This window comes from Myotis myotis, unplaced genomic scaffold (genome assembly GCF_014108235.1).
Source record: "Myotis myotis isolate mMyoMyo1 unplaced genomic scaffold, mMyoMyo1.p scaffold_m19_p_7, whole genome shotgun sequence".
In the NCBI taxonomy this organism is placed as follows: Eukaryota; Metazoa; Chordata; class Mammalia; order Chiroptera; family Vespertilionidae; genus Myotis; species Myotis myotis.
Window position 1 is genome coordinate 28,575,552 of NW_023416379.1, and position 26,903 is coordinate 28,602,454.

General features: G+C 36.6%; 1 protein-coding gene across 6 annotated transcripts in view; it reads left to right on the plus strand.

The window, feature by feature from the left end:
• Window positions 1-26,666, plus strand: part of ADGRG6 (adhesion G protein-coupled receptor G6) — a 134,598-nt gene extending 107,932 nt beyond the window's left edge. For 3 of the 6 annotated variants that reach the window (XM_036317445.1, XM_036317446.1, XM_036317447.1), the window contains 8 exons: window positions 2,983-3,110; window positions 3,797-4,065; window positions 5,214-5,310; window positions 7,785-8,068; window positions 17,915-18,016; window positions 18,634-18,786; window positions 20,992-21,037; window positions 23,758-23,858. In XM_036317445.1, the coding sequence (XP_036173338.1) occupies window positions 2,983-3,110; window positions 3,797-4,065; window positions 5,214-5,310; window positions 7,785-8,068; window positions 17,915-18,016; window positions 18,634-18,786; window positions 20,992-21,005 (1,047 nt within the window). In that variant the 3' untranslated portion in view covers window positions 21,006-21,037; window positions 23,758-23,858. Of the gene's footprint in view, window positions 1-2,982; window positions 3,111-3,796; window positions 4,066-5,213; window positions 5,311-7,784; window positions 8,069-17,914; window positions 18,017-18,633; window positions 18,787-20,991; window positions 21,038-23,757 lie in introns of all 6 variants that reach the window. The other 3 variants (XM_036317442.1, XM_036317443.1, XM_036317444.1) reach the window with 1 other exon arrangement.
• Window positions 26,667-26,903: the final 237 nt, after the last annotated feature.

Consider the following 26,903-nt stretch of genomic DNA (forward strand, 5'->3'; position numbering starts at 1 on the left):
TAACCCAGGACCCTTCAATCCACAGACCAATGCTCTGTCCACTGAGCCAAACCAGCTAGGGCAGCGGACACTTTTCTTGTAGTGTGCCCTTCAGATCCTAGCAGAGCCATTGTTTCTGTATAGTTTCCATAAAGGGATCAGAGCACATATGTTTTTTAATGGAAGATGGGGGAAATGTGTGCTGAGGCAATAAAGCTGTAGGCATTGGAATCACAGACATCAGATTACATTTATCCCCTCCCTTAAGTCTTACGCCCACTTCCTTTGGGACTGGGAGGAAGCTGTGAGGACCCTGTGATGTAGTATTTGGCTCATGTATCCACTTGGCCGATGTAAATGTCTATTGGCCTATGGTAATCCTGCGAGTTGTAATTTTTGTGACAACCCAGTACATAAAAGCTCTGAAGGATAAGAACAAGTCATTTAAGAGGGTGACCATCACAGAAAATAACTTCTTAACTTTCTTAAAATATATTTTTTTCCTTTACCGCCAGAGCATGAAAATGAACAATTAAACTGTAGTGTGTTTTCACTAAGTGATTTTAAAATAATACTGTTTTCTTCCATTTTCTCTTTTCTTCAAAAATGAGAACATTCTTTCAGAAAACAACTATGCATTATTACTCATTATACACAAAATGTGCTATTACTCATTCAGGTATATAAGCTTTAGCTTAATTGATTTAACTACTTCAGCTATATTTGTGTGCAGGTGTGTGTGTGTGTTTGAGCATGATTGTGTTGTAAGTCTAATATTAGATAATAGATAACAGTAACACAATTTGCTGTTCAGAAACGATTTATATGTAACAAAGTTTAGCGTCACATTACTTTGAATAATCAGTAGTTTCTTCAAAATTGTTTAAATTTATTATGAGTTTGTGATTAGGTATGACTTTTTCTATTGTAGACTGATTAAATAATTAGCTTTATATGCAGATGGCTCTATGCATATTTTTAGTGCTATACTTCCGCTTTCCACCTTGGCTAGTTTTGTGAGTTTAGAAACTGCTGGAAGAAAAATTTTCCAGAATTTATCCTTTCTGGCAATGTGCCCACATCCTTTCAGCTTTCCAGACCACCAAGACTTTCTTCAGAGTCTGTCTTGATTTACAAACTATTTACTCACTCATACAAGAAATCCCCAGTCTACATTGCTCCATGACACATTTGCCATATGAGAAGTTTAAAAAAATGTACCTCCGACCCCATAATTATATCTTCTAATACACAATGTATGAAGAATTTAATGGTTCTGCTATATTTCTTTGTAGTAAAACTAATTTTTATATTTTTAGCAATCAGAGGAATTGTTGGGTAGTTCAGAGGAATAAATGTTTGTGTACTTTTCATTCTCTAAAAATACAAAACAGTATGAGGATGGGGTGTAAATTGGTATCATCAGTAAATAGCATTATTTTACTTACTTCACACTCTAAATTGTGGCTTTAATTGTGGTTTGCAGGTCAACTGTCTGGCCTAGTTTTTTCAAGCAGTAATGGCATAGGTTTTTCAAGCAGTAATGGCAAGTCACTTGGAGATTCCTCAAGACCATTTCACTGACCTAACGAAACCTTGGAGTCACTGAAATATTGGTTGAAGTCACCTATCTGTGAGCCAAGTGGCACTGACTCGAGTACCATCCATGTGACACAGGATCCCCCTGCTTGCAGTGTTTTGAGGGATTCCTAGAGGATGAAGAACCCCCCCCCCCTCAACCCTGAGCCCATGCACCTGCTGAATTCTGTCACTTTGTGCCTTTCTTGGTGTCACAGAGGTGCTGTCCCTGCTACTTACTACATCAGCCAAACCTGGAACTAAGTCTGTGTCTTCATTTCACACACATGTACATACAACAAACACCCCTTACTGGAGGCCTTAGTGTGACTAGCAGGTTTTATTGACCTTTTGGTGAAAAGTAATAGAATGAAAAACTTATAAAACAAATATCTTTTCATAATTTAACACCTAAAAGTTTAAATCAGATATTCTTTTTGGAGGATGTCCCTTCTTCAAGAAAGCTCTGTTTTAGAACATCTGCATAATGGAGGTTTCTTTCTCCTCCAACCGGGATTGAGTGGTTGGTCTCAAGATTTATCCCTATCCCAATTCCCCAATTAAGGAAGAAAAGAACAGTTTTTCTACCAAGCCCAGACTTTGCAAGTCTGCCTCAACACAGTGAAGTGAATATTTCTTATTAATATGCTAGAAAGCGTTTACTTCTTTCTACTCAACATGCACCCCCTAACATTTTACATGGTACCTTTAACAAAGTTTGGCTTCCCATTACTTTGAATAATCAGTAGTTTCTTCAAAATTGTTTAAATCTTATTATGAGCTTATAATTATGTATTACTTTTCAGGTCTATAAAGATAAAAATTATGACCCCAAAAGTCTTAATGGATTCTCATTTATGAAAAAAAGATAAAGACCACCCCACCCCATACCTACCAAGCTTTGGGATAACACAGTTAGGAGCCTCAGCACCACTCTCAGAGCCTGACAACCACAGTGCAGCACCAGCCTCTGGTCGTCCGCTGGCTGAGTTCCTCCCTACTGGGCAAAGGACTCACCCAAGGGCTTGGCCATGAGGGCCACAAGGGCTTCCATTTGAACTTGTGCCCCCAATCCTGCAAATGTTAAGAATGGGCTTGATAACTATTGTGCAAAGCAAGGATCTCCTCTCCAGTTTCTATTGGGGAACCCAGTGGTTTTGCTCTTCAAGATATACTACTGTGAAAAGAGCTTGGGTAACAAGGTAATAAATAAAAACCATCTGTAACTCCCTCAATACTGCTATATTTTATTTCATGGACTGATCCACAAGAGTATAATAAATGGAAATTTCAATACTGATTTACACTGTTTTTTATTCCTAAGGTTGAGCTGAGATTCTAAGTCCTAGCAAGGGACTTCTTAATAAAACAAAAGCATCCTTAGAAAAGAAAGATTCTCACAGCTGCTTTCCATGTTTTGTATAGGACCTTCAAGGAACTGCCTCACAGATGGATGCAAGAAACACTAGAATTCTCACCTTCATCACCTATATTGGATGTGGAATATCTGCTATTTTTTCAGCAGCAACTCTCCTGACATATGTTGCTTTTGAGTAAGTATTTTCTATTGTCCAAACCCAGTGCTAACTATTCTAAAATGTGAATAAGAAATTGCCTCAGCTTTTAAAAACTTTCATGCACTTTGCAAATCTGTGTGGGGTAGTTCAGTTTTAATGTTCAGGTTTCTTTTGTCCAGCTGTAGAGTCTTAATTTATAATTAGTGTATGTCTATTGATAAAATGCATTTAAACCTGTTAGAGATGATTAACATATAAGTAAATAAACATTGCATTCATTGTTTTTTTGCATGGTACAAGATGAAAACATTTGCTTCACAAATATTATAACATTAGACCTAAAACAGAATTTTTTTTTTAAAAAAAATAATCACCTCATTAAAAATCAAGAAACTTAAAAAAAAATTAAGGAAATTATTTTTAACAAAAATACCATTTTTATGACTATAGTTTTTCTAGATTAAAAAATACCAAGCAGTTGAAACCAGTTGGCAATTATTTAAACAATTAGAGACCATTTTGAAATAAAATTAATATTTACAAAATCTTTCTAAGTTTCCAAATGCTTGCAAATATCATTAGCCCTTCCCTCGTGGAACCAGATCCTGGAGATGGTGCAAGCTAACCCATTGCATTGCTGTGTGAGATATGAATTTACTGCCTATACTTAAAAATTTTATTTACACTATTCGTTCTCCATATCTTCCTTTTTTCCGTTTTAGAAAATTGCGAAGAGATTATCCCTCCAAGATCTTGATGAACCTGAGCACAGCGCTGCTGCTGCTGAACCTCAGCTTCCTCCTGGACGGCTGGATCACCTCCTTCCACGTGGGGGGTCTCTGCACCGCCATCGCTGCACTGCTGCACTTCTTCCTGCTCGCAACCTTCACCTGGATGGGGCTGGAAGCAATCCACATGTACATTGCTCTGGTGAAAGTATTTAACACTTACATTCGCCGATACATCCTGAAATTCTGCATCATTGGCTGGGGTGAGCGTCCTCAAAACGTCTGGCTTTGTTTTCAATTTCCTGAGAATTGCCACATTCTCATAGGAAAATGCTGTCTTGAAAGAATAGCATCGCTCAAAGAAACTTCAAATTAGCAAAGGATGTGGATGCGATACCTTAAGGAAGTATAATATTTGTAAAAACTGTTCAACAGACCTCACTAAATGCAGGAGTAAAGGCAAAACCTCTGGCCCCTGAGTCACCACAAACTTATTTCCTGTGCCCTGAGCCAGCCCACCCAAGTCTGAAGAGGCAGCTGGCAGACAGTGGTGCATTTCCATTATGTTTCAAAATATAAAGGCCGGCTCAGACTCCTAGCTACACTCATCCCTAGACACATGCCCATGTCTTAGAAACCAGAGAGAGAATGTTGGTTTTGTGTGTGCGCAACCAGAATACTGACAGAATTCTTTCCTTGAATGTCTAGTGATTCCTCAGCCAGACATGGATGATTGTATTAGTCTCTTTGGGATCTTCTAAATGGGCTCCTTTCTTTATCTGGGTTTTATATCAAACCAGGCATTTTAGAGCTTTCTCACAAATCTCTTTTTCAGATTGCAATGTAGAAATACGAGCCATTTCCAAGATGTTCACAATTTTAGGAGGCATCTTTAAGGGAATTGGGACAGTGTAATTTTTCTCAATGAAATATACATGGAATTGCTTTACTTGTTGACTCTCTTGAGAGAAAAAGGAAGATTATAAAGACTTTATGGTCTCAGTATTTCTCCCCCATTTTTTCTCAAGACTTTTTTATATATAGAAAAGGGAAAAATGAGCTATAATTCCTGTGCTGCCTGAACTACGAGGTGGTCTAACAGGCATCATTAATGAAACCACATTTGCTGGTCCTAGATTCAATATAAATCAGCTTCTGGCTCTCCAGTGGGTACCAGAAAACAAACAGATATTTACATATCTGTCATTTAAGAGTAGGTTTTGATCGTTGACAATTGAGTTGGATGTTCCACACCAAAGAGAATTTATTTGTATTTTAGCCAAGCTGCCAGCTCTAAGAAATTTGATTCTGTGATATGAAGTGTTTTCTTTTTTCCTGGCCATTATCAGTCTTTAAAAGCAGTTCCAGATGCTTTAGAAAAGTTGCTCACGGCGTGATCTCTTTATAACAGGTTTACCTGCCTTCATTGTGTCAGTTGTTCTAGCAAGCAGAAGCCAAAGTGAAGTTTATGGGGAAAAAAGTTATGGAAAAGAACAAGGTGATGAATTGTAAGTAATAAAAACTTGTCGGAAATTTATCTGCAATGAGTGTATGTCCTTTGTTTCCTAAAGTTTAGTGTAAGTTTCCATGCCAACAGTGAGCCTCTTATTTTTGAAGGTTGAGTGCATCGACATGCCTTTACCAGGATCTTTACTACACCATGATGTACTCAGTTGAATGCCCTGAACTCTTAGAGCCCCTGGGGGAATGCAGAAGTCTCAGATACTATCTTTTAGGCTCAGAAGACCCTTTCTATTTGAGATTTCCTAATACTCCCACTTCCTTAAACCCACGTACATCTTAAAGTGAGTTAAATAATGGTGTCAGACAATAATGCTAATGAGTCAATGCTAATATGAGTGTTCCATGGAAATGGAGAGAATGGACACGTCAGTGGGTTCTTGGATAATTTGGAAAATTTTCCTCAGGCTGTAATATCATTGAGGCTAAGGTGGTTCTATTGCTCACTTTCAGTAGTTACTTCTCTCATACAGGATTTTCCAGAAAAAATGTATACACACACTTTGAATAATTATAAAGGCAGTGTTTATTGAAATACATTTTATTTTCATTTAACAGCTATTAGCTGTTAAAGTGTGTATACATTTTGGTGGGGGGGCACCCTGTATTTTATGCAGCACATAGTAGGTACTCATGCGATTGAATGAATAACTGTAAATAAAGGAGCTTACTCCTGACTCTGCTGCCACATTACTGTACGCATTTCATGAATGGTAAACACTTTTATATCCAATTAATATCCAGTCCTGTCCCATTTTCTTGTGGTCTTTCCTTAGTTTATATTTCCATAGTAGCACCCAAAAGACCCCCCACAATAACAAGAATAAAATAAAAGTTTTAGGTCAGGAATTTCAGGATTCTAAGGGAACTGCCATATATAAAGAAATATTAGCTTCAGGGATAAGCAGTATCATATTGGGGAATCTTTATAATAAGATATATTAAAAGTGCCCTGCTGGTGTGGCTCTGTGATTCAGCCTTGGCCCATGAACCAAGAGGTCCCTGGTTCCATTCCTGGTCAGAGTTGTGGGCTGGATCCCCAGTAGGGGGCATGCAGGAGGCAGCCGATAGATGTTTCTCCCTCATTGATGTTTCCATCTCTCTCCTTTCCTTCTCTCTAAAAAAATCAATAAAAACATTTTTTAAAAAGGTATGTTAAAAGTAAAAGTCAGTAGTACATAAGTTCTAAATAAGGTAATCTTAAAAGTATGTTAGTCACCTCTTACAGAACTTTAAAGTACATTTAATAAATTGCTATTCCATCAACAACTTCATTTACTGAGCATTTATGATGTGCCAGGAATCATGTTGGATTCTGGAATTCAGAGATGTTCAAGGTAGCTTTTGCCTTTGTGGAAGTCATGTTCCACTGTGGAAGACATAACCCGGAATGGTGACTATTTGTACTAGAATTTTAAGATAAATTTAAATGCCTTAAATAATATATCCAATTTTTGAGGTACCTAAGATCTTTCATAGTATTATTATTAGTACCTGGGACATCTGAAAATTATAGTACATGTTAAATTTACTCATAGAACATTTACACATAGTACAGTTTCTAAATTGCCTTTATCTGTTTTCACATCTATATATAATTTTTAATATCAAGTATATCTTTCCTCATTTCATAAGGATATTGTAACTAATGTAAGTTTTTTAATTGTACATGAGAAATGTCACTATAAGAATGTCACAGTTTTACAATAAGGTCTTGCCTCAGCTAGACCAACTATATTAATAGGAATTCTTTTGCAGTATGGGATCCACAATTACGTGTGTCTTAAGTAGGAATTTACTCTTCTTGCATGACAAAAAAAAAAAAAGACATCCATAGAAATAAGCAATAAACTGGCATTAATTTATGGGTAAAATGTCAGAGTCAGAACCTCTGCAGCTCTGTTGGCCTTTCTCTCATGGGTATAAGGTGATTGCTGCTGCTCCATAGCTTGCTCTCAGGTTTGAAGCAGAAAGAATGAATAAGGGGCTGGCCAGTTGAGTTTATCAAGATAGCTCTCTAGATTTTGCTTCCATATCATTTTGTAGAACAAGGTCCACAGGACCAACCCTTAAATACAAAAGAGATTGAAAATATGAGCACTTAAACTTCCCATTCTCTGGAGTGAAGACACATATGAGAAAAGGGGTTAGACATGGTGTTGGGTAAACCAACCAAGAGTGTCCTCACATCAAGTCAGAATTCAAGTAGCCACCTGGTTTTCTTCTCAACTCTTGACTTAAATAACTAGACATTAAAGTGATAGCTATCCAAAACAAACAAAGAAAACAATGAACACATCAAGAAGGAAATGGAGGTCCAAGAAATGAAGTGACTCTCCAAAGGTATGTGAGAAAGGCCTAGCTGTGAAACCCACAGAAGCCAGAACCAAGCCAGGGGAAGTCTTAGGTTAACAGGCATAGTAATTAATTCCTTTTTCTTTCTTGTTTCTTCTCCTTTCAGCTGTTGGATTCAGGATCCAGTAGTATTTTACGTGACCTGTGCTGGGTATTTTGGAATCATGTTTTTACTGAATGTCGCCATGTTCATCGTGGTAATGGTGCAGATCTGCGGAAGGAATGGCAAAAGGAGCAACCGGACCCTGCGGGAAGAGGTCTTACGGAACCTGCGCAGTGTGGTCAGCCTGACATTTCTGCTGGGCATGACATGGAGTTTTGCCTTCTTTGCTTGGGGACCCTTATATATCCCTTTCACGTACCTCTTCTCCATCTTCAATTCATTACAAGGTAAGATAAATGGTACCTGAACAATTTCCACTTTCTAATTTTGTCATATTTGCAAACAGCTTCATTGTTGGACAGACGCCACACTAAGTTTCTGCTATTCCAAGTGCATAGTTTTGGGCATGAGGTAGGTATTCATGAAAAATGTATTGAATGGAAAATTGAAGTAGAATGTCAGTTTGTTTGTTTGTTTGTTTTCAGAGATGTAGCCCAAGGACCCAGGACAGTACCTGGCAGATAGTAGGTGCTCAATAAACACATGTTGTCGCATGACTGAAAATGGGCAGGGAGGTGCCAGGTTTCAAGGAGTGCACAGATCACTTTCACCCCTTACAGTTTTGCTGAGTGCTGGTGCTGCTCCTCATGAACCTTTTCCCATGTGGTGTGCTATTCTTGACCTGTACAATTTTTAGACTCTGCAGGGACAGAGCAATTCACCTTGATTCCTTGGATGCTTGTTTTTCAAAATAAATACCAGTACTTCAGTTAAGAAATGCTCATTTTTTCATGATATATGACAATTAGTTCTGCTTTAACAAACACTTGCCAATGGCCTGCTTTGTACAAAAAGTCAAGGCTTCCTTCAAGGAGCTCCCTGTCATAAGCCTGATTCCATAATAAAAACGCTAGTGTACATATGATGGATTTAACTTTAAGGGAATACATTTTTTAATTAAATGTCATTCTTCAAGACATTGGATATACTCTATTTTTAAAAACTTCCTAATGTTCTGAAGTACCATGAGGTCCCAACGCCAAAAAGAATGAGGTGACAATGTTAGGTGTGTGGAGGAAGAAGAGCTGACTAAAGCAAGCTAGACAAATCTGTGCAGGGGTGGAAAGTGGTGGGAATCAAGTTTGTGCTGCTTACCAAATGAGATGCCTAGGCAGGTGCTCCCTACAGGTGTGTACTCCCTACAGAAGTTTGTATTTTCCTGCAGGAGAGTGTTTACTGCTTTGTACTGTACAGATCTGCTTTGCTTTTCCTCTTAGGTTTCCCATTAGCTCATGAGCTCCTGAGGAAAAAAAAAGTCCCATAGTTGGTGCTGAACTCTTGTTTATTAAAAGAATAAATGGATTGCTGGATAAAGAAAGGGAGGGTCTTTGGGTATGGCCTAAATCCAACTTGAGGCTCCTCTGGCATAAATCCACATTAATTGGTTCAACAAATTTTATTCAGGGTCACTCTCCCATAAAGGAGGAAATATGTGGGCTCATTATCTTCAGTAAATAGGATAATAAGCCTCAAGCCAAAAGGTGGAAACTGAAGAGGTAGCCTATGCACACATCTTCACTGGGATCTAGCTTTGTAAAGTGATTTTTCCTGTATTTAATCTGTTCTGTAATATACAACATAAATGTGCCTAGATAAATATTGACAAAAATGTCCATTAACATTAGAGATTCGATGGTTTTATATTTCAGGATTGTACATGAAAAGCACATTAATCTGCCAGCCCAACCTAGTTTTTGCTTGTAGAATTTCCTGGCAGTTTCTATAACCTCCAAGAGCCATAGTTGTCTGTTCAGCTCTGTTTCTATTCATGAGAAATGGGATGTTTTATTTTTCCCAGCATAGGTCTTCTGTCAGGAGGGAAAAATATTATTAACCATCATTAAGTTATATCCTTCATAAATCACTGACTTTTAAGATTAAATTTAAATTATATAAATTCAGAACAGATTTTGCACATCTAATGACATTAAAACACCTCCTAAAAAGGAAATGAAAATTAAAAGGCAAGGATACATAGCACAAGCCTACCAACAATTAATTGCTTACTGGCCAAGCCTGTACAAACACTACTCAAGACACCATGGGAAGGCACTTAATGGTTTTGATTTGAGTCATTTTCTGAATCTTTCAATAGAGGTTTGTTGTTAAAAGTATATGCTTTATTAAAAGAAACATGGAATTTAGACAATTTAAAGAACAATTCAGAGAGTGAAACATGAGCTCAGGTAGTACTAGGACTACATTATGTCTATTTCTTTTCTTTCTGATATTCTTTATTCCAGAAAATAAAAGCAACAACAACAACAAGAAACACTTTATGTGATCCCTTTGCCTCATGGAACTTATATGCTAGTAAGAGAGATTGACATTAACCAATTGTGTCACCATATAAAAGTACCTGGTGGTGTTAAGAGCAATTGACAGAAGACATGAATTCTAAGCTGAACTCTGAAGGATCAATAGGAATTAACTAGGTGAAAGTTGGGAGTGGAAGTGGGGAAGAGAATATTTTAGGTAGAGGGTACTTCATGTGCAAAAAAAAAAAAATTGTATAATAATGTCCTCACTTAATGTGATTAATAGGTTCTATGACTTTAAGCAAAACGAAGTATAAGGAAACCAATTTTACCATAAGCTAATTGATATAAACTAAAGTTAAGTTCCTATGGCATCTCATCAACATTATAATGAAATGACATTATTCAAGGATCTGCTGCAGTTGGTAATTATAACACCTGCTCAAGGAATTAATAGAAAGCTCATATAACCTGAGAACCGAGAAAGAGCAGGAGAGAGAGCAGTGTGGCACAAAAGGGAGTCTGGGTCTAGACCAGAAGGCCCTGTGTTTTGATCTTTATGACAGCAACGCAAAGTCTTTGAAACTTTAGGCCTGTGAAATGACATGATCAGATGTACATCTTGCAAAGGAATCTGGATATAATGTAAAGAATGGATTAGAGTAGCCCAGTAGCGTCTGTAGGGAGAGTAGATAGGAAGCTATTGCAATGACCCAGGTAAAATAACGTGGTACAGTATTTTAGATTGTGGTGGGAATGGGGGAGCTATAGAGATGTGAGAAAGAGTCAAGAGAAATTTAGGAATATGCTACTACAAAACACTCATCATTGGTTAGTTCATTAGAGTAAACTCTTATGTTTCTAATGATTTGGGTAAAAGGTCTTTTTTATTAATGGAATCTTATAGCTCATTGAAGCCTATCATTATGAAAATTGGCAATGGCCAAAGACTGAGAATGTAATACAATATTCTGAAAAATAAAACTATGCCAAACATACTTTAATTTTCTCAAGCTTAGCTCATAGTTGAGCATCTGAAAATCAGCAGGATTTTCATCATGAATGCCCCAAGTTATCAATTGATAATGAATGGCTGTAGTACTATAGACATGGCACCTGCAGGAGGGACAGGTGTTTGAGCTGAGTCTACAGTGATGTCATGGCATGTATATCACAGGAGTGACTTTTGCTAGCAGATTTCTTCTAACTTTTGTATATGTCTTCAAATATTTGATTAAAGCATTTAAATTATTAAAAATAAATGTTTATATTTTATTTGGTTAAATATGCTAAAATTTTTAGAAATGTATATATTTTTAATGTATGTATGTGTTTGTATACAAATACATATGTACATGTATAATTATATGGGTACTCACATAAATCAGTATAGCCTATAACAGTTTTATAAATGCTTTATTTTTCTTTTATATGTTTTATTTTTGCTTTTCATGTTTTCTATTTTTACTATTTTATATATTTTTAATTTTTATATATACTTATAACTGTACATTTAATGGCAAAATCATGTGAAATGGATATCAGAAAATTATTATAATCTGTGTGGCTATAACTAAAAATTTACCTACTTGATTAAGCAAATGAAATCATGAATTGAATCAAGGCTAGAACCAAATTTATTATTTTCTAATCTTCCACAGTGTATTGTTTTGTTCTTTTTATTTTGCCTAGTTCACTTGTTATATATTAATTGTTTCATCGCGTTTTTTCTCTATGATGAAAAGATAAATATATCTTCTCTAAACATGGTGTAATTCCATACCTATTTGCTTCTGCTATCCTTTCTGCTTTCCCAGGATAAAACTATCAGAAATTTTAATATTTTTCTAAAGAATACAACTTGAGAAAAATCATATGGCATACAAATTGCTATTCAAAAGAGAACAGATGTTTGATAAAAGTATATCATAATTCACATGCCTGAGAACCTTAGCTTTTATTTCAACAAATAAATAACTCATCCTAAAGAAATAAAAGGCAACTCCCTGGTTGCTGAGGAGCTGTTGGCCAGAATCCTGATGGCATCTCTGTCCTTTGGCAATGTCAGTGCGCTTGTAGGATTGAATTATTGCTCTAAGGTGCAGCACGTGCACATAGCTGCTCCTTATACAAGGGGTAAACATATCTCCGACTGTATATTTCCGTTAACTGTACAAAAGTATGTTACACTTTCAATTAGATCAGGCTTCTTCAATGTATAGGGAAGTTTACCTCTCCTAACAAGTTCATCTGGATCTAAAGTCTAGCCCAGGGGTGGGCAAACTTTTTGACTCGAGGGCCACAATGGATTCTTAAACTGGACCGGAGGGCCGGAACAAAAGCATGGATGGAGTGTTTGTGTGAACTAATATAAATTCAAAGTAAACATCATTACATGAAAGGATACGGTCTTTTTTTTTTTTTTAGTTTTATTCATTTCAAACGGGCCAGATCCAGCCTGCGGGCCGTAGTTTGCCCACGGCTGGTCTAGCCCCATACTAAGAGCTCAGTCTTCAACTTTCCTTTTCCAGGCATGAGAAACAACATTGATTAATAGTCTCAGGTGTCATCAGCCCATATTCTGTACACGTATGTGACAACATAATACAATGCAACATGTGGTTCTATCAGTGGAAACTCTGATGGCCAACACAGAAGGGCATTATCAGCCTGCTCAGATATAATGTTTGCTGTTAATTAATTTGGTAACATTAAGATATCAGAGCAACAGAAATAACATATTTGTTCAGTGCATTGTTGTTTACAAAGCACTTTCCCATAATATCTGTCACCTGATGTAATTCGAACAGTACTGGAAGGTAGGGGGTATATTCTCCATTTTACAGAGTGAGAAACAGGCTCATGGGAGTCAGTGACTTTCCCAATATCAGTTTGAGTCTGACAGTGTAATAATTGCGATGTACCATATGTGGAAATAAAAAGGTACATTATTAGGGAAAGTTTCTAGGAAGTGAATATTTGCCTCCACTAAAAACAAAAACAAAAAACCTGTTAGTAAATATATGTTTAATGAATAAATGTAAATTTAATCTCTTTCCCTTATTCAGCAAAAATCATTAAGGAAAATATATTTATTATTTTAATACTTTTGGTAAAGTAAGAATATTAAATCAAATTTTCCAACCCATGGCTAGAAGCCTCCTGAGAGTTAAGTTGCGTCATAATCACACATACAACACACATAGTGAATTGGCTCCAAGGCAATGAACCACCTTTATACCCAAACATCCGAAATGACATTGTGTTGGCTGAGACATTACACACATCAAGGAAATAAATTACTCATCTTCTGGCATGGAATTTTGTGCCACAGAGAAGTAATTTTCTAAGGGGCACCTTGGTAGTATGAAAGGAGGATCCAGGAGGTTCCTAAACCTGAATGATCCCCAGCCCAGCAGCCAGCTGGCTATGTCGGTGAGACAACAGAACAAATGAGCTGTTCGGAGATTTGAACTCAAGCTTGCTGGGAAGCTCAGAGGTCATCTAGACCTTTTCTGTCAAAAGTCAGTTATGAAGAGCATGGGACCTCTTTTGCCCAAATGCCTGATTTTATTAATTCTTGACTGATTTTCCCTTCAAATCTCCAGAACCACTTATCACTCATCATTATTACCCATTCTGATTCTATCCCACATCCCTGACATTACCTGTATCTGCAGTCTTCCCCTTCATTGTGTTTCTGGTTCTTTCTTATCCAGGGTAAAAAGAAGTCAGTTTAGGCCATTTGTCAGAATTTATTGATGGCAATCTTGCTGGAAGTGTCAATGGCCTTGAGTTGGTCAAGAACTCATTAGGAGATGAGGATTCTAGGTTTTGTTTTGTTATTCTTCACCAGATTTCTTGAAAGTGACCTTTTAGAGCAGCAAAAGAATGACAATCTGTGTGGCCCCAAATTTTGCTGTGTAGCATTCATTTTCATATCTAAGGGAAACAGTTTTTTAAAACTTTCGATAATTAGGCTAAAGATCTGAGAACATCCCGTTGGCCACTCATCTTACATCTGCCCCAGAAAGCCACATGTCTTTGCCAGAATCAACCAAAGGGAGTGAGTTCTGGGTGGGAGCCAGATTCCCAGCCGAAATATGGAGGCTAAGATGCTCTTTTTTCCCTAAATAAATACTAGTAGCTCTTATAAAGACAAAGGTGAAACAAGCCCATACAATCTACAGTGAATATAACGCCATTACTTACAGAAAAAGTAGGCTTTTTCTCTCTCCAAATATGATACTGGAAATGTGTCCTAAGGTAGGTGAAAGGAGGAAGTATAAAAAGCAAATCCACTACTTGAGGTTTTTCAGAATGTTTGTGACTCCAAGTTTAGAGCACTCTCGGGTGTCCTGTTGCCAGATTTGCGGACCCAGCCTTGGCCTGTGGCCTGCTTCTCTCAGAGGCTTTGTGGAAGTGGGTTCCTCATGTTCCCTCCCTAGGCAGGAATAACAGGCAGGCCCACCTTCTCACATACTTTGAACACCCTTCCTCCATCACAATTGAAAATATCATTTATTTTATGAGGAAATTATAAAATTTACTAACAATTAAGACATCTTGAATTCACATATTGCTCTAATTTTTTTTTTAAGTGAGCAGATACTTCTGACTGACTAATGGGAGATGGAGGTAAAGGAAGAGAAGGCAGGGGTGAGGGTGGGATAAGCAGGTAAGGACTGGTCAGGAATCTGTTCAATTAAAGTAGGTTTAAACCTGGCCAGTGTTGCTCAGTTGGTTGGGTGTCATCCCATTCACCCTCACCAAGAGATCGCTGGTTTGATTCAGATCAAGGCACACTGGATTGTGGGCTCTATCCCCAGTAGGGGGCGTGCAGGAGACAGCCCATCAAGGTTGTGCTTTCACATTGAAGTTTCTCTCTTCTCCCTTCCTCTCTCCAAAAAATCAATAACTATTCTTTTGAAAAAGGTATTTAAAGTAGGTGTAAGTTTTTGTTTTTCTTCTTGTTCTAGCAGGAAGTCTGGGTTCCTATAGGTAAAATAAAGAATCCAGGCAGTTACTAAGCTTAAGAAACTATTTCTAAGGAACTTTGACTTAGAGTCATCAGACTGGTGGTTTTTCAGGCTACCATTCACCAATAAAGGACCATTATGAACTCTGTTTTGTGAGATATAAAAGTTTTGTGAAACTAGTGCTAGCCTGTCAAGATGAAATAAGGACTTTAACTCTGAATTCAATCTTTGAGCCATTTTAACTTCCAAACTTTTATGGGCAATGTTCCCTCTGCCTGATCAGTTAGATAGCTGTAAGACACACGATGAAGAGCAAAGGCTGATTATTCTGGTCCCCAGTCACAGCTAAGAAGGCTAGACCAGCACATTTTTCCAGGTGTTACGAAGAGCCTCTGAGGTGCCATCTGGTTGATATGAAGATTCTCAAAGGGAAAATATTTGACAGAAAGGGAGCAGAGATGAGAGTGAGAAATCAGACATAGTCCCTTGGATGTCAACATACAACTCTTAATGATTTTAGTTCTGCTTCTGCACCCATATCTGTAAGTAGGGGAGAGGAAAAACCCTCAAAATTGAAGAGGGATAACCATTTGTTTTCTCACTTTGGCCTCCAGGGGCCTTGGCTCACTGACTATATTTTCTACTTTTCCTTCCTGAAGAGTTAGAATTTGCGTACATGTACTCTTCCGGATGGATACCTACCACATTTCCCACAGTGGAGCTCTACAAGGATGTTTTGTCCTGAAAGAATTTGGCTGTATTTATTGCCAGACTAACCTAAATTCAGGTGAAAGGGGCTGGTTATCACAAATGGTCAAACAACATATTATGAGAATTCTATTCTGATTTAAAATGGAAATGTGTCTCATGACAAAAGAATTTTCATACTACCTTGGAATTTAAGAATATATTCATTCCTAAGAATTCTAATTTCTTATGCCTGTTATCTAATTGTGTCGCTCTGCATCACAATTCAGAGTGGGAGATGGAGATGAATTTAAGTGACTTTTCTTCTATCACATAATTTTAGAGGTGATGTATCAGATTTAAATCTAATTTATGTACCAGTGTCTCTTTAAGTTCTTGGATGCCAATGTATTTCCAGGCAAATGTGGTTGCTTAAAAATAGGAATGTCATCTAATGCTATATAATTCATTATGATTTAAGACAGCAGTACACAATCTAAAGGGTGGTTTCATGAAGTTCATTTTATCTTACATTTAACCTCCTCCGCTGTGAATATAGTCCACATGAGATCCTCAAGTAAGTCACTTTTTAGTATCCCCGTAAGGCCAAAAGAACAAGTCTGAGAACAGGTTTCCTCCAGAATGTACAACATTTATAAAAACTACTGAGTATTAAAGGAAGCAACTTCTAGCAAATTTCACCTTCTTCCCTCAACTGAAAGAAATCATTTGCTCAAAGCAGGGCCCTACATTGAGCAATTCCTGGATTAATGCCCAGGAAAGAATGCCCTCAACTGGAGTTTATAATCTTTTTTCAGCTCTAATACGTGATTTTGTTAAACAGTGTTTAAGAACACATGCTTACCTGTATTTTCAGCTGTGTGACAAAAATACTTTCAGGAACAAATTCTGCCCCAGCCAACAAACACAGGGTGCACCTGAGATGGAGAGGGCCCCCTCTTCCCCGCCACACAGCCTCCTTCATCTGTGACCTGTTGCGACCCTACCACAGGCCCCATGCTGCTGCTCTCTTTACTCTGAAACTGCCACCACCTCTTAAAAACTTAAAAGGATCTGTTAACCAATTCAAATTATTTATTTTGGTGATTCACACTACAAAGCATGTTTAGTTATTAAAGGGATTTTCTGTGTTAGCAAACCCCCGAGGGAATTGGGGGCTGTAGGTGTGGGAGGCTTGGAGAAAGCAGTCATTTAGTTAGGGTGTGACCTCCCCAAGAGCAGTTGGAGTGGCATAGTGGATGTGAGTTAAGAAGAGAAGAAATGAGAAACAGCAGAAGTTAACCATTTCAAGATATTGTATTGGGAAAGGGAATGGAGAAGTTGAAGCTGGGGGTTAAAGGAGAAATTACTGTTTGTTTTTAAAAGAGGGTTACTAGAATATGCTTGTAAGTAATGGGAATAACAAAGCATAGAGGAAGAAATTGGTGAAACAGTAAAGAGAGTTTAAAATGCAGAAGCAAATTCCTTGAAAAGTTAAAAGGTATTCGCTTCCAAAGCACAAATGATGCAGTTAGCTTTTGATAGGTACAAGGAGTGACCATAAATAAGAGGACTGTTTCACAATACAGAAATATTTCTGCATTAAAATGTTGAGAAACTAAAGCAGGTGAAGCCACATGAATTTGCCGATTTGTGGCCATTTTGACCTGCAAAATTACCATTTTTCTATGGCCCAAACTTACAATAAAATGCATACATAAAATAGCTTAGAATACACAAATGAAAATAGGTGGTGAGAGGATGTTTTCTGTTTTTCACATTCTTTTCTAAATTTTGTGAAATATTTTCATATAATCTTAAAACAAGTGTAAGGGACTTATTAAATATCTCATAAATTGAATATTGCTTTAAACTTTAGGTTATAAGGAATGCTGAACAGAACAGGCAAAGACAAAATCAGATACAAGTAACAATTCTGGTTTTATCTGAGCCTCTGTGTTCTTTACTAAAGGTTTACAACATCTACCACATACTTCAAGATTCCTCGGTATCTTTTCCTCTTTGCAACTCAGATGTATAAAAAGTTTATGTATAAAAAGTTTAAATTAGAATGAATCTATGTGTTTCATAAGCTTTATCTTTAAAATGTGTCCATTGGCTTAAATGTTAATATTGTCTTTCGTTGCAGGCTTATTTATATTTATTTTCCACTGTGCTATGAAGGAGAACGTTCAGAAACAGTGGAGGCGGCATCTCTGCTGTGGTAGATTTCGGTTAGCAGACAACTCAGGTAAGGGGCAAGCTGATAACTGGTTTTTACGTCTAAGGGCAATAGTGGGAAATGTTTGTTATTGGGTCTTCCATTGCCAGAGAAACCCAGTCCCAGTGGTAGCAAGTTGTAAAGGTGGGGTATGTGACGGTGCTTGGTTGGAGTCTTAGTATATTAGGAATTCAAGAGATCTGAGGCCTCTGGGCATGACCCTTCTATTTGGCAAAGGAGAATCATGAAATCCACACTGGTTAAGTGGGCTGCTCAAGGCTTCATGTCTAATTTAATAAGTCAGATGTCCAGAAGTTCCACTATGCCATTGTCACCTGTCCACATTTTTGAGGTTCTAATTTTACATGATTAGGCCAAGAGAATTTTTTCAATACTGTAAAATGAAATACCTAATACAAAGTATTACCTTTTTTTATTACCATCAGTGGTTACTTCTCACCCTTAGGATATTAAAGTAGGATTTCAAACAATATTTTACACAGGGTCAAAGTAAGAAACTTATCTACTTCTTTAGTTTAATGTTGTTTGCATCTAATGTTCTAAGTGTTACTTAAATAGTGTAGTGATGAGTCTTCAGGCCATATTCCTTCTACAGCAGATTCATGGAGAGATGTCATTTCTTTCAGACTGGAGTAAGACAGCTACCAATACCATCAAGAAAAGTTCTGATAATCTAGGGAAATCGTTGTCCTCAAGCTCCATTGGTTCCAACTCAACCTATCTTACATCCAAATCGAAATGCAGCTCTACCACCTACTTCACAAGGAATAGTCACACAGGTGAGTCCTGGCCATGCAAAGGTGCTCTCTGATTCAGTGCTCGTCACGTTTTTACTGACAACATTGGCAACGTAGACAAAAATTTACTTGAAGACCTTATCCAGCACCTTTGTAGATGTTTGTCTTTTTATTTTTTTTTAGATTTTATAACCTAAATTGAATCTATATAGCTATAATGTTATTGGCCAGCAGTTCTCAACCTGTGGGTCATGACCCCTTTGGGTCGAAGGACCCTTTCACAGGGGTTGCCTAAGACCATCCAAAAACACATATATAATTACATATTGTTTTTGTGATTAATCACTATGCTTTAATTATGTTCAATTTGTAACAATGAAATTGGGGATCACCACAACATGAGGAACTGTATTAAAGGGTCGCAGCATTAGGAAGGTTGAGAACCACTGTTATTGGCTCTGAATATTATTGTGTTTGCCTCCAATGCAAACTTAGCTTTCTTTTAAAAAATTATAGTTATCTTGTTTAACAGTTACTTGTTTTATTTTAAAATAGTATATAAAAATTGAGTTGAGATTATTTCAACATAGTATTAAAGTTACTTGGCAAGCTTGCATGGGAACAGAAAGAAACACCATCCAGGATATATGTTACCTTTAGGATTTAAAACTTTAAACATTGAAAATGTGATTGGCAATTACTGTTTGAATCACTGATTAAACAAAAAAAATTGTGAAAGAATAGAGAACATCATATTTGGGAATGAATACAAGATGGTGAGAAATATTGTATCTTTGTTAATCTGTATATTCATAATATTTGCAATGATCACACATTCTAACACTAAGCATGAAATGAACAATCCTGAAGACAACATGGAAATAAAGATGATTTTGCAATATTGATAGACAGTGACCAGTGGGATAAGGTGTAATCTTTTAATAATTTCAAAGGAAAATAGCAGAATTGCTACTTTTACATACTAATTAAACCTCAATCAATATTTAGCACCCAGCACTTTCCTAATTAAAGATGTGTCCAAAAGGATAATGCAAATAACCTTAATTTTGAATTTGTTTAGCTATTGAACAGAGGTGAATGGCACAGAGAAGATTCATCTTCGGCTGTTTGCAAATAGGGAGTGTGTTGTGTGATGTATAAATGTTCACATTGCAAACCCTTGAATTTCAAATGATCCTTATGTACATTTGAATCCTTCCACCTGCCCCTGCTTGCGCCTCTGTCAGTGCCTCACCAGTGGAATAGCCACTGCCTGGGATTCAAGATAGCACCCTAGAAACATGTTTGAGTGTATAGAGAGTTTGTTAATTCCAAAATTAATTAAAGACCTGAGAACTTGGAACAGTTTAGGTGATTCTTGAAGTAAGGGTGTTTAATAAAAACTATAAACTCCCTTCCAGAATAAGGTGCAGGCTTTGAGTTCTGTACACAAATAGCTTTGCCTAAAAATAAGAGGTCTGTGCTCCCCTGCTGTGTAATAAATAGGGATTATCTGAGATAGTCTAAAATAGATTATTCTACCTAATTGGTAGTTTTCTGGTACAAATTATCTTTTATTTATAATGAATGAATGTTTCACTTAAGATATTCAACCTCAAAATTAGATACTCATTTTGCATCCCCCTCAAAAATGCAAATAATTTATACGTGATAAGCCAGTTATGAATGACTAGGAATTAGAAATGATTATCTTATCCCTAACACAGCTGAGAATTGCTAGCCTCAAGAAATGCCACTATAAAAATGAGAGAGAAGATAACAAGGTAGATAATTTGGAACAGAGAGCATTTTGGAAGCATTAACGGAATACTTGAAAATATTAAGGATCATGGGAAAACTCACTAAAAGATGAAAGGAAATGCAGAAATGAAGATAGATACCTAAGAAAAACTTTACTGTTTCAAAACATTGTGTATGTGTTTTTTTTTTTAAAGACTGTATTAATATTTTTCTGCTTGCCATAATAAAACTCTTGGCATTAAATGGGTTCTTGTCAACTGGCATAAGGATATAGTCAGCTATATAACATACTTCTATGATATAACACATTCTGGTCTCCCATCAACTGATGTACAAATGGCCTTCTGCTACCTAGCCAGTTCTCAGTGGGACTGCTGGTGTACTTGGGTCACTTGGAGTATGCAAGGAGTCACTGCATATCATCATGGATATCTAGTTGGTTTATTTCTTGGAATTGATCTAGAAATTCATATGTTTATGGTGTAGATAATGTCTTCTAAGAGCATTCCTTCAACAAAAGTGGATCATTCAGGTAAACCTTTATTATTTTTTTGAATGCATGATTTTTTTGCAAGGTAATAAGAGAATATTTGCATGAATTAAACTAAGACTCTTGCTGCACCAGCAAAATTGCTTGTTCTTTACAATACTTCTCAGCTAGCACAATGACATTCCTGCCCTGAGCTGGAATTTCTGAAATTTCAAGTGGTTGTTTGCTGTGCTGGCTCTTGTCTGCATGGGGGTGTCTGCAAGCCGCTCCTTCTAGGAAATGTACCATGCTCTGGAGTTAGTAAATTTCATATCAAGTACAATAACAACAAAATAAAAGCAGTGCTTGAGAGGTTTGTGTTAGAAAGGTGTAAAGTGAAATTCTTTACTTTTTCATTGATCTGATGAATTACTGGAGTTGTCATGGTACATTCATAGAAGACATAAAATAGAAGTTGTCAATTCTTAACCTGCTTTTTGAGGATCTTATCTGCTTAAAACTTCAGCACAGGTCAAACAGTAGTTCATTTCCCTAACCCCTGGTTTTCAAACTTACAACTATAATCACAATACATACTGCCCATATGTAATAATCTAACCAGAGGACTGATAACTGCATCTACAGGGTGGGACAGAAGAAGGTTTATAGGTGTTCAAATGGTAAATAACACAATGATTAATAAATAATACCAAAAATAAATTCTGTTTGGTGTATTCACAACTGTAAACTTACTTTTGCCCAACTCTGTTTTGATATACAGACCTTGTTCAGAATTTCTTTTATTAGAATATGAAAATCCAGAAAATTGGGTCACATATTGGGAATGGAGCTGGTTAAAATCTCTAAAAGCTACATGACCCTAGAAGTTACCAAAAAAGCAGACTGAATATACCCTTGAAGTTTTTTTTAAAACATCAGGCAAAAAATTATTCATTATTGAAATTTAATTCAATAGAAAAATCCCCAACAGAAAACCAATGGCTAGTGAATGTATGAACTGAAGAAAAGCACAGAACCAATCAGCTTGCCCAGAGCTAAAAGTGGGAGGGCCTTTATACAATGAATGCCCTCAGCCTTTTTCTCACCAATTCTGGGGCATAATCATTCTGCCGTGCTTCCATCTGCCCGTTCTTCCCATAAACCATCCATTTTGCTCCCTTGAGTGTGGGATGAACACACCATTTCCAATTTTAGCCTTCTTTTTTTTAATATACATAGCTTTTGTTCCAACACTAAGCAGTTGAACAATTTGAATTATTTCCAAAGACAATAGATATAACTCTGATGGATTTTACCAATTACTGAAGGATTTGTAATATTTTCTCACATACTGGGTCTAACTTACTCAAAACAAACAAAACAAAAAAATGGCAGGACATTAGCATTCCAATTTTGAATCCATGATTTCTAGAAGTGATTTTTCATGATAGAGCTTTTGCCTCTTCCACAGTGACTAGAAAACTACAACTGTAGGGAACTAGTATATTATAATATAGACGGTCATATTTGCTCCTTCCTCAGTGTGAAATCTCTGGTTAATTTTAGGGTAGAATTTTTCTCCAAAGTGTGTTGGGAAAAGGAGCAAGGAAGATATATACAAGATATTCATAAGTTACGCACATGAAGACAGCCATATGTATTTGTAGATAATAGGGCTTAATTGAGTTTCAGAACACTGAGCCAATTTTAGAAGCTTTTGTGTCTAGGACTTAATATTTAAATATATGGTATTGGGAGATTTAGAACAAAAATGTATTTAGCAGTCCTTTATTTCTATCCATTGTTCTCATATTGTTGTCAGCAATAACATAATTCTGAGATTAGCACAATTAATAAAAACATATACTTTAAATGTTTCTGATAAACAATTTTAATTTCTTTAATTTAAAAATAATTAATAAAACATTTTTTCTATATTCTAATCACTTTACAAGGCAACCATTGGAAAATGTGTTCAAAATATCCTTTTTATGTTTATTTTCATTGACTTTTATTCTCAAAGTTCCTTTAAATTATACTTTATAAAAAATTTTGCCCTGGCTGATGTGGCTCAGTTGGTTGGAGTGTCACCATGTATACTGAAAGGTTATTGGTTTGACTCTGGTCAGGGACGATACCCAGGTTATGGGTTCAATCCTTGTGTGGCATGTATGGAAAGCAACCAATTGGTGTTCTCTCTCACATCAATGTCTTTCTCCCTCTCTTTCTCTCTCTTTACCTTCCTCTCTCTCTAAAAATCAATATACACATCTGCGTGTGAGAATTAATTTTTTTATGAGAAATTTCATATATATAAAGTAGGATAGTATAATGAGTCCCCTTCACCTACCCGCCTTCCCTCTCAGTATTTTTTTGAAACATATCTTAGACATCATGTCATTTCTTCCATAAATATTTCAGCATCTTTTTATCCATTTGTTATATAATCTGTCACTTTTTCTTTTGAGCCTTGCCACATTTTTTTCTTTGCAGCAATTTTCTGATTAGTCACCAGATCTTTGAAAAATACCACTACAGGAACATTTCTTAAAACAAACTCTAACACATATTACTAGAAGGCAAATTGACATTGACCTATCCATAGGAATGCACTTTGAAGGGGAAAAATGTGAATTTTCAGTGCCGCCTATTACCTAACCTGAGAACCAGAGTTTTATTTCCTTTCTATATTTTTTTAATGTGTAAAATACAGTGTTCAGTGTGGTGGCCCTTAGGCATTTCACCAGCTCCTCTTGCCTAATTTCTTGTATCATTTCTTACAGACAATGCTTCCATGGACAAGTCCTCATCAAAACTGACCCATGCTGATGGAGAACAAACATCAATCATCCCTGTCCATCAGGTCATTGATAAGGTCAAGGGTTATTGCAATCCTCATTCAGATAACTTCTATAAAAACATTATCATTTCAGACACCTTCAGCCACAGCACAAAGTTTTAATGTCTTTAATATAAGAAAGAAATGTGATCGTCAAGCAGTGAACACTGTGACTAGCAGATGTAAATGTGCCATTACCTAGGTAACTCCATATCTATGAGGAATGTATTTTGTTAAAAAGGCTTTTATGAAATTCAAAATTTGTCTTTTCAGTGTATTTCTTCCATGGGGAAGTTTCCATCATCACTAAAACTTCAGTACTGAGAGCAACAGTATTCAGTAGCCACAGGAAAAATGAATTTTTAAAATATAAAATTGAATTCCACTAATCAGAACTCAGGGGGAGACATTAAAATTAGAGGAGAAGGGAGAGGCTGAGCTAGGGACAAACCCTAGTTTAGAGCTCATTCACGCCCCACCCAGTAGTTAGGTTTGGGTTTAGCCATTTGCTTCATTGAAATCTTTCTCAACAATCAAAGCATAATGATATTTCTAACTTTTGTGGATGCCTGCAACTCCTGAAATGTGCTAGTTTCTGTGAATGAAGTAGCATATATCCTCTTTTTTCATGAAAGTTCGACCATAGATACGAAAGAATGTCTGACCTGAAGAACAGATAGGAATTTTTTCTTATCATACCAATTGTTTAACCTTCAGGAACATAACATGCTTAAGAAAGAAAGAATTCACCAAATTTTGACCTAGTTAATACGAGGCCATGCAAATTTATACTATTTTACTTATCCTATTCAAGACACAAAGCTTAAGGATCATCATTAATTATTACTTAACTCCATACATTTGAATCAAGTTTAGCATTGGTGGTTCATTAATGTGAACCTCCCAGTAGTTATTGAAGAATGAGTCTCTTATACCTCTGCTTTGCTCCTCTACTGAATATTGAGCCCACAGGCTGTGGAAGGAATGAGAATTTCCATTAGGCACGCTGTGTGCCATAGTTTCTCCCTTTTAGGAAATATAATCATTGAGACTCTCGGGTCCTACCCTTTGCTCTGCAGACTTTAAGACATTTGCAGTTGCACAAATGAAAAGCCTCTTACTTTCCCCTTTAAGAGTTTTGTTCCAAGGAATATAAACTGAGACAAATGGGTGACTTATCATAATCAAAATAATTTATAAACATGTGGGTCTACAATTGCTAGTCGAAAAACTATTTGTACATAAGTCCTCTGATTATAGGAGCCAGAGGAGGTCTGGTAAGATAGATGGTGTTATTTATGGATTAGGTTTCTTCCTACAAGCCATGCATAATATTAAGCAATTTACTTAACTTTCAAACTATTCGGAGTAATATGCTTGCTAGTGAATGTTTAGGAGACCACATTTTATTTGTTCTTAAATGATGGATTTGTATCCAGTTTCTTACAGATTGGTCTCAGTACGTGCTGTACCCTTACATCTGCTCTGGGTTATCTGGGAAGTATCAGATTCTGGGAGGTGGCTATGTGTTGGGAAGTTGAGCCATTCTGGAGCCAATCTGTTTAAAGGCAGCAGGCAGAACTGAGCACCTGGGGGCCTTTCCCTCTATGCAGAAAGCAGATAGCTCTCAGCCTGAGACTTAGCATCCAGACTGTGCAGCCACCAAGGGGCCTCTCACCTTTTGCTGATCCTCAGTCATGAAGCTATTTGCCAGATTGAATGGATTATAAGACAACGTGAGGGTGGATTTTATTACTGTTCCATTTCACAGCAGGGTGGAACACTGTCCGGGGGGCATGAGCATTGCCCAGCTTTGCTTTCACAGGGGAGGGGTGTACATAGTAGGGAAGGATAGTAAATCTTCAAATCACAAAGATCCATTACAGTAGAGCCAGATCTTTCCCTGTAGGCATATATTAACAGGCTGCTTATTCTGGCAGAAATTATATATAGATAAAAATTAATCTTAAATAGTCACTGAATCTTCATATACTGTCCCCAAGCCTTAGAGATTCATGATTTAATTAGCTCCCTACTGTGAGATTTCTACCCAAAGTGCGTATTGAGTTAACAGTGATTAAGAGTTAGCTACAAAAATGACTTTGATTTCTATTCATATTTATCCAGATATGGGAAACCTTTTTATTCATATTTGACAACAATGTCAGCTCCATTTTAGAAATGTCCAGTAACCAGGTAAGGAAAAATGGAAGAAACAGCTGAATAGAAACATTTGCAAGTGGATTTAAAGACTGAGCCAAATTCTACCCTCAGTTCTAAGGATACAATTCTCCCCTTCACTTAACCCCCTCAGAACAGAATTACAGAAATTCAATTACAGGAATGTAATTCTGTGGAGCCAAAATTTAGTTTCAGCTCAGCTTTCAGACTAATATCAATTCAGACTCTCTGGGATTTTTTCTTCTTTGTCCTTTAAAAAAAAAAACCTCCATTGTATTGAATCATAGTCTAGCATCCTGAGATATTTTGCCTTCTTGTCGCCATTACTTGCACTGTAATGCTTTTCTTTTTCACTGTTGTCATAGACTCTTGTACATGTTTATTTATTTATGTTTATAAATGTCAGCTTGTTTTGTATCTTAGCTTTATATTGCCTGGCTTTGTTATTTTAATTAACTTTCTATTGGAGAGATTGTGTATATATTTTTTCTAAGTACCTTGTGAAATAGATTTCTGTAGCAGTATCTTTACTTATGATGCATTAAAAGTGACTGTGAGCGCAAATTGGAATTAGTAGTGAGAAGCTACTGTAGCTTCTGCCATTGTACTTATATGGAAATTTTTTTCAAATAAATACTTACGTTGTTTGTGTCCCAAATTATTCAATTCCTTTATGAGGGAATGTTTTTATTTCTAACTCTTAAATAGGAAAAGATTATTTGACAACTGGAAAACAACCAGCCTCTAATTAAGCTAGTCACATGGACTACTTGGCCAAGTCACTGAGAATGAATATGTTACCAAAATCCAGTTTACTCAGGATTAATGCATTTTGAAGTTCTTAGATTTTAAGATGACTGATGCAATGCCAAGCTCTGTGGAAGATTAAAAGTGATCGTAGGTCTCTTT